At 54.2% G+C, this 14,222-nt stretch overlaps 1 protein-coding gene across 1 annotated transcript; it reads left to right on the forward strand.

Annotated features, from left to right (window-relative positions):
• The first annotated feature begins 3,672 nt into the window (after window positions 1-3,672).
• LOC125106571 (keratin, type II microfibrillar, component 7C) lies at window positions 3,673-10,511 on the forward strand. The gene is made up of 9 exons (XM_047740811.1): window positions 3,673-4,100; window positions 5,729-5,937; window positions 6,989-7,049; window positions 7,179-7,274; window positions 7,859-8,023; window positions 8,213-8,338; window positions 8,579-8,799; window positions 9,494-9,525; window positions 9,998-10,511. The coding sequence occupies exons 1-9, from the start codon at window positions 3,717-3,719 to the stop codon at window positions 10,183-10,185; spliced, it is 1,482 nt and encodes a 493-aa protein (XP_047596767.1). The 5' UTR covers window positions 3,673-3,716; the 3' UTR covers window positions 10,186-10,511.
• Window positions 10,512-14,222: the final 3,711 nt, after the last annotated feature.

Consider the following 14,222-nt stretch of genomic DNA (forward strand, 5'->3'; position numbering starts at 1 on the left):
TCCAGCCTCAGCAGGAAGTCTGCCTGAGGTTTCTCTCTCTCCCTCTCCTTCCACTTGTGCTTGCACGTGCTCTTTCCCTCTCTCTCTCTCTCTTTCTATATATATATATATATATATATATATATATATATATATATATATAAAATAAATAAATAGATAGATATTTTTAATAAAAATCCATTAAGAAGTGGCACCTGGGTGGCTCAGTGGGTTAAAGCCTCTGCCTTCAGCTCAGGTCATGATCCCAGAGTACTGGGATGGAGCCCCGCATCAGGCTCTCCGCTCAGCGGGAAGCCTGCTTCTCTTCCTCTCTTCCTTCCTTCCTCCCTTCCTTCCTTCCTTCTCTTCCCCTCTCTCTCTCTGCCTACTGTGATAGATCTCTGTCTGTTAAATAAATAAATAGGAAAAAAAATCCATTAAGAAGGGACCAAAATTAGGGGGCACCTGGGTGGCTCAGTGGGTTAAGCCGCTGCCTTCGGCTCAGGTCATGATCTCAGGGTCCTGGGATCGAGCCCCGCATCGGGCTCTCTGCTCAGCAGGGAGTCTGCTTCCCTCTCTCTCTCTGCCTGCCTCTCTGCCTACTTGTGATCTCTCTGTGTCAAATAAATAAATAAAATCTTTAAAAAAAAAAAAAGAAGGGACCAAAATTAAAAGGCCCTTCCATATGAAGGCAAAAAGTCAGGACAAGAGAATCAGCGGGTCAGCATCCAAGCATACGGCCAGCGCCCACCAGGAAACCACCATGATGAATAAGGCCAAGGGACTCTCGCAGTCCCAGCAAGGCAGGCAGGAAACTAAGGACCAGAACAACAGGGCAATCAGTCCCTCCAGGCAGCAAGGATAAGGCAGCCCCCAGGCCGACCTAGGCCAGCCGCATGAAGGGCAGGCTCAGGGTGCAGGCCTTGGCAACGGACCCAACTTGGGGCTCAACCAGAGCCTTTATAGCCCACGGTTGGGGTGGGAGCCAATCCAGCCTGGAGCCCAGGTGGAAGGAAGCAGCCTATTGGGCTGCTAAACCCTTTGTCAGCTTCCTGTCTAAGTGTGTTTTCAAGGGCTCACCCAGTTTGCCATTCTCTTTGTTCTCAGCCACTTACAAATAGGTGCTCTAATTAAGGCTTTCTGATGTGGCCGTGATTGCCTTGTAAAGCTGTTGGGCTGTTTTCTGCTTACTAAGAATGGTACTGCCCAGCCTGTGCACACTGTCCCTCTGCAAGGCTCTGAGGATCCAAGACCAGTCACCTGGTTAGTATGGGGTGAAGGGGGGGCATCTCCCCCTCCAGGCACCCACCCACTGAATCCTCCCAACAGCTCAGCAAGGCATGATTTGCCATGCATAGAGTACAGGTAGGGAAACTGAGGAAACAAGACTTGCCCAAGGTCACAAAGCTGGTCAGTGGCAGAGCCGGGCTTCAAACCACACCTTTTTATCTCCAGAGTCTCCACTAGCATCATCTCCCATCAGGACAGGGCCCTGGGCATGCTCACAGCATCCCTGACCCAAGGAAGTGGCCATATCTACACAGAGACCCTCAGTGAAGCATGCAATTTGACACTGTGCCCATTGGGTTGTGACAGGTGAGCAAGGACAGAGGGCAGAGGGCAATGACCAGCAGGGTAACAAAGAAATGCTTCCTGAAGATTCACCACCTTTCATCCCTCAGCATTTTACCAAGAAATAAATCCCATGTGATCTTTGGACAACCCACTGAGAACCTTCCAGGTGCTCACCAGTCCCAGCTGAGACAAGAGGAGAGAAAGAGTTGGTTCTTTCTTAGCTGGCTGGCAGATATATGACCCAGGAAACACTCAGCCATGCCTCCCACAGAAACACTCCAAAATCCCACCAGCCGCTCAGCAGGAATCAGCCCCTCCCTCGCCTGCCGACTTTGCGTTCTTGGGTGTTGCTCACCCCAGAGGTCCCTATCCCACAGCCCATACCCACAGAGCTCCCACTCCACACATAAGAGTCTGTGAAAATTTATTCACAGGGCCCAAGTGGAGGGGCCGGAAATGTCCCCTGCCCTCCCAGAAAGGACGGGCCCTCTCTCACCCTGGGATGTAAGTGGCTCACTCACCCTGAGAGAAGTAAAGAGGGCAAAAGGTGAGGCCCAGGGAGGGTGCATGGAGGGCTATTTTTAGCCCAGATTGGGTCAGCATCTGCTTGTGGCTGGTTAGTAAACAGGGCCATCGAAGGAGTCATCCTTAAGTACAAAGGCAGTCAAGAGACTTGTTCTTGGAAGGAAGGGTTTACAGGCTCAGCTCCACAGGTTCGAGGCACCTCCTAACTAGGTCCCACTGTCTACCTCCCACAGTTATCCCTGGTCCTAGCCCAAAAAGAGGAGGGGGAAAATCACAACAGCTTGACTGTGGGAATGACCATATGAGCTCCCCATCTCCTCTCACAGCGTGGATCCTCAGAGTGGAGGAAGCAATGTCATTTCAAAAACTGGTGACCTCCCTCCCCTCATCTCCAGCACCTCTCATCCTTCCTGGTGGGTGGGCACACACCAATATTCATCATTCAGCTTCCCCGCTGGGACACTAAAGGATGGCACATCCCCATATCAGATCCTGACTCAGCCTAGGCATCTTGGGACCTTTTCTCCACCTGTGGCTTCTCCCCCTTGCCCACTGGCCAAATTTTGGCACCCCTTTGTGCACACCACCCTCTCCTAACCTCTAAACACCTCAGGTCTCTGCTGGATTCGCAGAACCCAGCAATGCACAGTTGGGAAGTGGTAAGAATTTTCTGAATGAATGAGAAAACGCATGATTACATAAACTAGTCTCCAAATCAGAGCAGACTCCTTTCTCATCTCCTCCCAACCCTATCCGCAACCTACCCCAGTCCAGCTTCAACCCACCTCCAAACAGTCTTCCCTGATTCATCTCTGTAGCTCTAGGTTATTCCACACTCCTGATCCTTCCCCCAAAGTCTCCCAGCAACGAGGCCCAGAACTCTGGAGAATAGCCCCGGTTCTCTCATGAACTCTCTGACTTAGTTTCTCCCATATCCCATCTAGTGTCCCATAGCTTGTCTTCCTAGGAATACCCAAAGTGCAGAGACGATGCTCCCTCCCAATTCCTTACCCCCACTACCATCCCTGACTAGGCTCTGGGTAGGAACAGGCCAGGAAAGGCTGACACTGACAATGAGAAAGGGATATGCTTTAGAGAGACAGGGGAAGGCAAAGAAGCCTCCTAGAATAACAGATTGTTTGGAACACAGCTCACTGGTTGGAACCAGCAAGTCATCCACCTGAGGCCAGGTCATGGGTCTGGGACCCATAACCCGGGGATGCCCCTTCCAGAAAAGGATTCCGAGAGTAGGCTCCACCCCAGGTCGCTGCACCCCATTCCCAGTAGTGAGTGCGCAGAGCCCAACTGATGCTTCCAGGACCCCTTCCCTTTCTCCGCTTCCAGCAGCAATGGGAAGGGGAGAGGCAATGAGGAAGCTTGTTAATAGCTTTGAAGATGAAACAGGCCTGTGGCTGCAGATTGTTGACACAGCTACCCTGAAGAGGCAAGCTGGGTTGGCTCTTAAGAGGCCGGGATGATGCCAAGCCAATAAAATGCAGCTATTGTCACTCTGCTGCGCCTTTTAATGCCAGCTGCCCGTGGTGCATAAAAGGGCCTGCCACAGCCCAGGGAGCACAAGCTTCCGACTCCGTCCTCGGCCAGCTTCTCCACTGTCCAGACACCTTCCTATCTCCAAAATGACCTGTGGCTTCAGCACCGTGAGCTGCGGATTCGGCCCCAGGAACTTCAGCTGCGCCTCAGCCTGCGGACCCCGGCCCGGCCGCTGCTGCATCACAGCCGCCCCCTACCGCGGAGTCTCCTGCTACCGCGGCCTCACCGGGGGCTTCGGCAGCCGCAGTGTCTGCGGGGGCTTCCGCGCTGGCTCCTGTGGCCGCAGCTTCGGCTACCGTTCCGGAGGCGTGTGTGGACCCAGCCCACCCTGCATCACCACAGTGTCTGTCAACGAGAGCCTCCTCACGCCCCTCAACCTGGAGATCGACCCCAATGCTCAGTGCGTGAAGCATGAGGAGAAGGAGCAGATCAAGTGCCTCAACAGCAGGTTCGCTGCCTTCATCGACAAGGTGGGTGACCTTGATCACACCTTTCCTGAATTCCTTCCATGTTCAGGACTCAGGCTGGGCACTGAGGAGGAAGTCGGAGGCCGGCATTGATTTGCCCACAGAAGCCCCTAGTCCATTCCAAAAGGAGAAGCAGCCATACCTCTAGGACACAGACAGAAACAAGATAGCATAAGGAGCTGCCAATCTGATGGGGAAGACAAAAGGAAAACCTAGAAGCAGGAAGTAGAGGCAGAAACCTTAGTGCTGAGAGCTAACATCTCTTCATGAACACAGGGCTGCCAAGTGGGTATTCAATACCTTTGAAGTCAAATAGATACTGACATGGGAAGATGGTGCTCCCTATGTCAAGGGCAGGCCCATGAGTGTAACATTGGAACAACGCCACAGATCACACAGAGCTGTTTCTCTGCCAGGTGGTTCCTTGGCTGCTGAGCAGCAGCCAGAGTGCTTGGTCCAAGTCTGGGCTTCAGGATCCAGGGATGAACAATAGCTACAGTCCCCACTCTCTGGGCCTTGTGAGGAGACAAGGTCTGGACACAGCATAAGCCCTCTGAACTTGGCAGTTTCTGGCTCAAGTCTTCAGCCCTCTTCCCCATTGGATTCAGTGGCAGGAGCACGAGGGGACAAGTGAGAAGACTTCAACTAGGAAGTGGTTCTGGGTCTGGCAAGGGCTCTCTCTCTCTCTCCAGAGCCAGCCTTGAAAGAAGTCACACTAGAGAGATACCCACCAGGAAGGACCAAAAAAAGTCTGCAACTCCTAACAACATGAAACACCAAGGCTAGCATAGGAAAAGACTTACCAGGGTTGTGGTGAAGTTTCTAGACAAGGGGATCTGAATGAGGACACAGGTCAGCCAGGCCAGCCTTGTGGCAGGGAGAGGGACGAGCAATTCTCCTGAGGCCCAATAGTCTCTCATCATTACAGTGAGAGACAAGGCCCCCCGTGGGGCAGAGGCTCAGAGTTTGAGTCTTTGCTCTACCACTGTGAGCTCTCAGGCAGTCAGGTACCAACCCTAGGCCTTCAATTCCACATCTATAAAATGAAAGGGCTAGAGCACAGAGCATGCCTGCTAATATCCCAGGTGACTATTATTCTAATTGCATTGTTGTTGTAAGGTTTTAATAATTGGCACAGACTTCATTTTTCACCTTTTGCACTCTGCCTTTCTAAAATGGTCGGCTTGCTCATTTGCACACTGACAATCACACCTGACTTGGTATAGTAGCTATCTAGCACGCGGGCGCCCTTTCGTGCCAGGGCTCATTGAGCCCTCTTCGTGAGGCGAGCATTAACCTCCCACTTCACGAGGGAGTGACACGCTGAGCCCAAGGACATGTTATTAACAAGCAGCAGCAGAATCTGGATTCAGCATAGTTTAGCCCTTTCTGTGGCACCAAGTAATTGCCTAGAAAAGACTATAGTGAGCTCTCAGGAAGGACTTCCAGGGGACCCGATTAAGCCCTGGTATGGTTTTGACATAACACCCACCAGGGAGGACTCTGGGTCTGAGAGTTGAAGACCTGCAGGCCCTGGTGTTGGGACCACTACCACCTATCTACCCCCGGCCCCCACCTCTTGCCTCTGATCCTGTAAGAAGAGATTCTAAGGCTCTGCCTCTATGCGGTAGGTGCGCTTCCTGGAGCAGCAGAACAAGCTGCTGGAGACCAAGTGGCAGTTCTACCAGAACCGCAAGTGCTGCGAGAGCAACCTGGAGCCCCTGTTCGAGGGCTACATCGAGACGCTGAGGCGGGAGGCCGAGTGCGTGGAGGCCGACAGCGGGAGGCTGGCATCGGAGCTCAACCACGTGCAGGAGGTGATGGAGGGCTACAAGAAGAAGTGAGTGCCAGAAGGTGCTGGCTCAGGAAAGTGCTTGAAGGAAGCTCCCAGCACAGGGGCGTGTCTGGGTCTGTGTCTGGAACTCTGCCTGGGGATGGGGAAGGACCTGTAGGTGGGTCCTGGCCCCTGGGGGATAGAGTCCACCTCGCCTTCCCATCAGCAGGTGAAGGGAATGATGTTCTCTCCATCCACCACACCCTTCTCTTAGGCTCCCAGAAAAATTACCACTCCTGGTCCCTTTGACTCTAGCCTTCAAAGTCCTGGACATTCTTCTCAAGTTTACTTCTTTACTCAACTCACAGTTTCTAAGTGCCCTACTGGGCACTAGCCAGGGACCAAAAAGGGCTAGTGATCCAGCACCAAAGTGTAGATGTCATGCTTGTCCCTGGGGGGCTCCCAGTCCACTGCGAAGCAGGCATGGGCCAGTCACAGACACAGGCCATCAGTTTTAAAGTGTGACCCACGTTGTGGAGGGTGCCCCCAGGGTCCTATAGGAAGCTGATGTCAAGGGGTAGCCAGCCTCCTTCAATAACACTCAGCCATGAACTTCCCAGGCCGCCATACTCCCGGCTCTGGCTCTGAGCTGGTCTGCCCACGAAGCAGGAGGAAGTAGCAGACTTAACTCCTGTTGGCTGAGTCCAGGAAGGGAATGACAGAGAGGGAACCCCACCACACATAGCAAAGCCGGGGGCAAGGGGCAAGGGGCAGAAGAAAGGAAAATGCAGACCGGAGTGCAAAAACAAACACCTCCCACTCCCCTACCCTATGCACACACACGCACACGCGCAAACACACACACACATGCACACGCTGAACTTCCAGATCCTGCCTTCCCATCGGCACTGAGAAGCTCAGGGGTGATGTGAGAGTGGGTACTTCAGCTCTCCGGAGTATCTCAGTAGGCCTGGACAGGCAGCCTGATTTGGTCCTGCCCCATTTCTTTTGGATGCAAGGGGACAAGCAGGGAGAGGGTCAAGCTCATTTGCATGAATGCTTCACGGCCAAGTTGAGAGAGGCTCAGGCACGGTCTTGTCCTTCCCACCTACTTTAGGTATGAAGAAGAGGTCGCACTTCGGGCCACAGCAGAGAACGAGTTTGTGGCTCTAAAGAAGGTGAGTGCCCGAGGCCCAGCCCCACCCTGAGTCCCTGGCCACCCCGTCCTCACTGCCCCCCACACTCCAGCCAAGCTCTCACAATGTCCTGAGGACAGCCAGCCTCACAGCCCCTTGAACCCCACACAGGAGGTGGACTGCGCCTACCTCCGCAAGTCAGACCTGGAGGCCAACGCGGAGGCCCTGACTGAGGAAATTGACTTCCTGCGGCGCCTGTATGAGGAGGTGAGGGGGCTCTCGACTCTGGTGGGCATCCCCAACCCCCTGCCTAGGCCCCCAGAGGCCTGCTGACATGGGGACCCAGGCTCGAGGATGGAGGATTGCAGGAGAGCAAGGAGAGGGAAGAAGGGAGGCAGAGGAATGGAGAACTGAAAAAAGCCAAGAGAGCGCAATCCCCAGGATAGCTGTGGCTTGGGAGCGAAGCCCACACAAAGCATCACATAGCCTCAAACCGCTTTCTCTGGCAGCCAACAGACTTCCTTCCTGGGGTCTGGTCAGGAAAATGTGAAACAGACCTGATGCAGGGTCTGGGTCCCCAGGAAGCACCCACAGCAAGCTGGTGGTAGGGGCACAGCCTAGGCTCACCTGGGCCTAAATATCCCAGAAGCAAACATTTGAAAAGTGATTTGTGTCTTCCTCTAGAAGGAATTTCTTATCTGTACATAAAGTCACACAATTTCATCAGAGAATTATCTGCTCCACACCTGAGACTTTGGCTCCAAATGGGCTAAAGAGATTATAGGCATCAGCATGGGAATGTGAGGAAAAGCCCAGATAATGTGCTGTTTCTTCTTCCCCTACTCTCACAGGAGATCCGCGTTCTCCATGCCCACATCTCAGACACCTCAGTCATCGTCAAGATGGACAACAGCCGCGACCTGAACATGGACTGCATTGTGGCCGAGATCAAGGCTCAGTACGACGACATCGCCAGCCGCAGTCGGGCTGAAGCAGAGTCCTGGTACCGCAGCAAGGTGTGGGGCCCAGCTCCCTCTTCCCAGGATCCCAGCAGGAGGGAGGCTAAAAGGGCTCTGGTCTTTGTCTAAGTGGGATGGACAAGAGAAGGACAGGCAGCTGTCAGGACAGGGTGGCAGATGTGCAAGTTGTGGGAAGCAGTGGGGTAACTTGTCCTGAGCCTCAGGAGCATCTCTGCTTCCCCCCAGTGTGAGGAGATGAAGGCCACGGTGATCCGGCACGGGGAGACCCTGCGCCGCACCAAGGAGGAGATCAATGAGCTCAACCGCATGATCCAGAGGCTGACGGCTGAGGTTGAGAATGCCAAGTGCCAGGTAAGAGTCACCTGGGGCCTCCCCAGGTCATACAGGCCATGTGTGTCCCCAGTGGATCTCACTATTCATGCTCCAGCCCATCTGCGAGACCACGTCCCTGGTTGTGGTCCCTGGGGGAGACTCAGCTGATGAAAGGGAGAGGCCTGCTCTTGGGGTGTTCCCAGCTGGGGGAGGGCTGAGACAGGAAATGGACAGAGAGACCTGGGCCATAACCCACCTTGTTCTCCTCTGGGTCCCCAGAACACCAAGCTGGAGGCCGCAGTGACCCAGGCTGAGCAACAAGGCGAGACGGCTCTGAGTGATGCCCGCTGCAAGCTGGCAGAGCTGGAGGCCGCCCTGCAGAAGGCCAAGCAGGACATGGCCTGCCTGGTCAAGGAGTACCAGGAGGTGATGAACTCCAAGCTGGGCCTGGACATCGAGATCGCCACCTACAGGCGGCTGCTGGAAGGCGAAGAACAGAGGTGGGGGCCCAACCCTGCTGCCCTAGGAATTATACTTGCATAGATCTGCCCACTTTTGATTCCTCCATATCTTAGTCAGTCCTCAGAACTGACCTCAAGCTAGACTCTGGGGTCTTGGAATCCCAGATCTCAAAAGAATGGAACTTGGACATAGTATACAGAGGAAAAAAATGAAGGTCAGTGTCACTGTGAGGTCTAGAGTTGCAGAGAACCCAGGTCCTTGCTAGGATAGAACCTGGACACCCATTCTCTCAGTTTAGAACATCCTCAAGTCATTCCATCTCTAAGTCTTGCAAGATACACTCCCTGCCTGGTTTCTAGGAGGTCACCTTGCCCAAAGATAGAGTTCCTGACCAAACTGTGACCTGGCCTCATGTGACTGCCCAAGAGAACCTTCCCCTTCCTAAAGCTGAACCTATCCAAGTATGCCACGTATGGCTGTTCAGGCTGGACACTGCACAAAGGCAGCCACCTGAGGAGCAAATAAGAGGTGAAATACAGCCCATACTCTTCTTGCCAAATAGGGTGGCCTGGCATTGCTGCAATTGCCAGAAAGGTACTTTTTAAAGTTATGCAAAGGCATAAATATAGGCCAGAAATACACCTAAGATGATCCATTCCAGCATAGAGGAAATCTGAGAATCTCATTCTGACTTCTTATCTCTTCCCCTTTCTTACCTTTTTCCCCACTCAGGCTGTGTGAAGGTGTTGGAGCTGTGAATGTCTGTAAGTATCTTGAGCCCTGAAAAGGAAAATTTTATGTTGGGCAACAAGAATTTTCTGGCTATGAGTGTATAGAAACACTGTGTGTGTGGAGCGGGGGGCGGGGGGGGGCAATAATTCCTCCAGTAAATGGGAGTAGGTTGGTCATGCAGCAGGAGAGACTGAGTTTAGCTCTCAGGAACAACTGGACAGCATAAAGGGGGTTAGAAGAGGAGAAAGAATAACAGATCTCTCCAGGAAGGACCCTGGGCTGTCAAGCTGAGGCCACGAGAGAGGAAGGGGCTTGCCCAAGGTCTAGCCTCAGAACCCAGGGTTCCTGGCTCTCAGGCTACGGTTCCTTCATGCCTTCAGAACTACAGCTGAAGGCCCTTTGTGTCCTTTCCCGGAGGCTTACGCGGAGCAGGGAGGCCAAAGGAAGGAGCTCGAATGCGGCGGCCAGCAGCCAGCCCTCCTGACTCTGCCCTTGTTTCTACAGGTGTCAGCAGCTCCCGAGGCGGGGTCGTCTGCGGGGACCTCTGCGTGTCGGGCTCCCGGCCTGTGACCGGCAGCGTGTGCAGCGCCCCCTGCAGTGGGAACCTGGCGGTGAGCACGGGCATGTGCGCCCCTTGCGGCCCTCTCAACACCACCTGTGGAGGGGGTTCCTGCGGCCTGGGGAGGTGTTAGGCAGCCCCGAGAGAGAGCCAGAGAAGCCCCTTCTGCCTGCCAGACGCGCCACCGTCCCCACCTCCAGCTGAGAACAGCGGTGCCTCGGTAGCTCTTGCCCTCGTGTTCTGAGAATACACCATATCCGGCTCATTCCCATCAGCCCCTCCTCGGCTCCTCTTGTCCTACTGGAAGCGGCTGCTGCCTGGGACTGGACCCTCCCCTTCCTCTGTGTTGGCCTCTGGCCCCTCCCACGGAGAAGGGCCCTCCTTCCCCGGAAGGGGCGCTGCTGGATGCCTCCCCCACCTCTCTGGTCTTTCGTCTCCTGTTTTCCCAATAAACTGGGGGACCCGCTTTCTGTGCCGTAATGCTTGCTTTCTCGGAATGAGCCCATGTCCCCCGACCGCTGAGCACCAGCAGCCCAGCGAGATGAACCGAGGACTGGGACGGTTCTGGCTGGTCTCAGCCCGGACACCTGCCGGGCCCATCCCCACATAGTGCCATCATCTCCTGGCCCAGCAGTGCTGACCACGCTCATGGTGCCTGGCACCTGAGTCATGCCTGCCAGTCTGAGGTCGTCTGGGACTTACTCCTCTGACTGGTTCTGAAGGGACCCAAAGGAGGTCGCGGGGTCTTCTGGAAGGCAATGTGTGCATGTGTGTGTGGTTTTAGCCTCCTTCCCTCACACGTACACCCCATTTTCTCGACACACCTTCCCTCTGTCCCCTCCCCACCACCACTTATGGACCACAGTAGCAACTGCCAAAAGCGCCCACAGCCCCCTCAGGTGGGCATCCTGTGTCAGTCTGGACCCCACCCCATCCCCTGCCCACTGCTGCCCATCAAACAAGGCGGGATGAGATCCCTGACACCCACCTCTTGCCCATCCTTCCGCCCACCGGAAGGCACACCTGGGATAGCCTACTCGAAAGCCCCGTAGCAGGTAAAAGGATACCCTCTACTCACTTTCTCAGGTCTTCCACCGCACTGCCCTCATCCTCAGACACCGCAGAGCTTCAATCCCAGGGCTGAAAAGGCTTCCCTGGCCCCCTGCATGGCCTGAGCTCTCCCGTGCAGTTAACTCCCTTCTCACTGACCCTCTTCTCCTCTCCCTCTGCCCCAGCCCTACTCAAACCCCATGCTGACCCCCCATCCTCCAGGCCCTGCTCCTTCCCACCCATCTCCCCAAGCCGTCGTAGGAGGATCTGCTACCTTCCCTCACTTCTTCCTAAAATCTCTAGGGAGCTCTCGGCTCCTTGCCCTCACCCAAGCCCCCTCGGCTCCCTGTGACCCTCTGTCCCTCCCCATTCCTGAGCCCTGAATCTTGGGCCTTCCACAGCCTTGTTCTGCTTTGTTTGGCCTTGTTCTGGGTTCTCAGCTGCTCCCAGGCCATCCTGCTCCCTGGCTTATTTCCTTCACCCAGGCAACCTTGCCCTTGAAAGTTCAAGTGCCTTGGGACCCTTCTCTCACCTCTCTGCACACACCGCCCAGGCAATAACATCAGTCTCTGGCCTTTGGTTTCCACCACAGTTAATGGCCTTCCTGGTTAAAACCCTCCAACCACACTTTCGAGTCCTGATGACTGTCGGGATGCTTGACCTCACCCCCCAGCTTCAGACCCACTTGCCCCAGTTCCTACACAGCGTCCCCACTTGGCTGTCCTGGAGACGCTTCTAATCCAACAGACTGTCCTGTTGAACTCACCATCCCATGCTCTCTCTACCGGAGCCTCCTCTTTGTCCCCTGGCAAGATCATCACCCAGGTCCATGGTCTCCCCATGCCTGCACCCCCACCCTCAACACTAATGCTTTCCTTTCCTACCTCCTTAGTACCCCCCTAATCCGACTCTTTCCTCTTTCTCTGCAACCAACACCCACATCCCGGCCACCACCATCTTGCCTGGAGAGCTATTCTTCTCCCTTTCCAACCCATGCAACATGGCAGGTGGAGGTCTTTAAAAGACACAAATCTGACCTTTCAGCGGATCCCCACTGCCCTCAGGATGAAGCCCGGACTCTTGAATATAGCATCCCAGTCCCATATATCTGGCTCTGGTTGGTCTCTGCCTCTCCCCACTCCCCACCCCCTCCACCATCCTCCCACCTCTGTCTCAAGGCTCCCTGAATGCATGTCCAAGGAGGGCTGGCCCAAGGGCTCCACACCTTTCCATCCTGACCCTCTTGGGCAGTGACTCTGAGCTTGGCTCCGGAATCGCCATGCTCCCTGCCAGCCTTGGGAGGTCATCCAGGTGCCACCAGGGAACCCCAGGGAGATTCCATGCCTCTGTACATGGTACACCTTCCTTCCACCCTACCAGCTTGAGGCACCAGGCAGGACTGAGGCTGCATACTCTCCAACTATTAGATCCTCGTTTCTGAGTCCCTGAGCCCCACCTGCTCGGCCTCCACAGCCGCCTCTCCATCAACAAGAGGTGCAGCCACCAAGAGGTCTGGGCCTCGGTACTAGGAGTAAAGGAGAAGCGTGGTTGGAGAATTCTTAACCAGGGCAAGCTGGTTACCTCCTGAAGGAACTAATACTGAAGCTGAGGCCTAAAGGAAGATCGGGAGTTGATTTATTCAATCAACAATAATTATTGAGCCTCTGACCTGTACCAGGTACTGGTACATAAGCCTGAGTTCATGTAAGTGAAGGAAATAATCACAGATGCCTGTCCTACAGGACGTTTATATTTTATAGCAAAAAAATAACATAACTAAGGAGCTAACAAGGAGGAAGAGATGTACTCTGGACAAGGGGAAGAGCATATGAAGAGGTGGGGTGGAGCAGGAGCATGGAAACCTCCAGGAACTCTGTTAAGTCCTAAGGCTGGCGGGGAGGAGGGGGACTGCTCTCCAGTGCCCTCGAGAAGCTTAAGATGAGCCCTTCCTAACTATACTCTCCTACCCCCAACCCCAACTCCACCTCCAGAAAAGCTTTCCACACCCGTGGTCAGGCAGTCCTCATTCCTGCTTCCTTCCAGGCACTTTCCCCAGCATCCTACAGAGGTAGACGGTCTGGCCCAATTTCAGGCTCCAGGGAGAGCCATGTGCCTCCTCTCTAGAAGGTTCCCATTGATTGCGAGGAACATGAGTGATCTGGATGTCAGATCCCCGTGGGCCAACAAGCCTGAGGCAAGGTAGGTATGGGTCATGACCATCTCCAGAGTAACAGTCCCTCACCGTCTGCCCAGCACTGCCTGACAGCAGATTCAGTTATCATCGCAAAACTTGGAGAAACTGGGGTTCCCAGAGCTGCAGGGCCTTTACCACGCACTTTTGGTGACCAAACCAGGACAAGAACCCAAAAGTCCAGACTTTCAATACCCAGCCTTCTTCTAACCACCCCCTACCCACTCCCAGCTATTTCGACACTTGGAACGCTGTGCGGTTATGACACCACAGTCATAGTAATAACAATCATAATAGCAGCTTCTGAATATGAGTTATGTGCCACACTATAAACTTTTATCTGTAGGGTCTCATTTGATGCTCCTGTGGTAGCTGTCTTCAGATGCGGCCCCCAGCCATCCCTGTCTGTGCGTGCCACTCTTCACCTCTGAGATGAAGCCCATTTCCCCTGGGTCTGGGCCAGGGCTTAGGAGGACTGGCAGCACCTGGAGAGAACAGAGTCTCCTGGCCTTCAGCCCCAGCTGAGCTCTCAGCCAGCGGCCAACACCAAATGCCCCCCAGGAGAGCGAAGCCCTTGTGGACCTATGGGAGTCACAGCCAATAACATGAAACAGAAGACCCATCCCTCCAAACTACACGATCGAGAAAAATAGTGTTGTTTGAAGCCGCTAAGTTTTGGGCTAATGTTTGTATGGCAACAAACTAGTGTAGAAATCAGAACCTAGAAAGAGCCGCTACTGTAAGCAAACCTAAAACCTGTGACATCGTGAAACCATGCCCCCCAGAGTTCACGAGATTGAAACACACCAGAAATGTAAAGCCTGTTTTTCAGAGAACAGTCTCTCCCTAATCAGCTACTGTGTCTTTACAGACCTTACTGACAAATCCACTAGCTGTCCTTACAGAAACCTGGTCAACAGATATGGTTC

This window comes from Lutra lutra, chromosome 8, assembly GCF_902655055.1.
Source record: "Lutra lutra chromosome 8, mLutLut1.2, whole genome shotgun sequence".
NCBI lineage: Eukaryota > Metazoa > Chordata > Mammalia > Carnivora > Mustelidae > Lutra > Lutra lutra.

Coding starts and splice junctions, on each gene's coding strand:
- LOC125106571 (XM_047740811.1), top strand. CDS start 3,717: ATGACCTGTGGCTTCAGCACCGTGAGCTGCGGATTCGGCCCCAGGAAC. Junction 8,024..8,212: donor AGTCCTGGTACCGCAGCAAG/GTGTGGGGCCCA, acceptor GCTTCCCCCCAG/TGTGAGGAGATGAAGGCCAC. Junction 9,526..9,997: donor TGTTGGAGCTGTGAATGTCT/GTAAGTATCTTG, acceptor TTGTTTCTACAG/GTGTCAGCAGCTCCCGAGGC.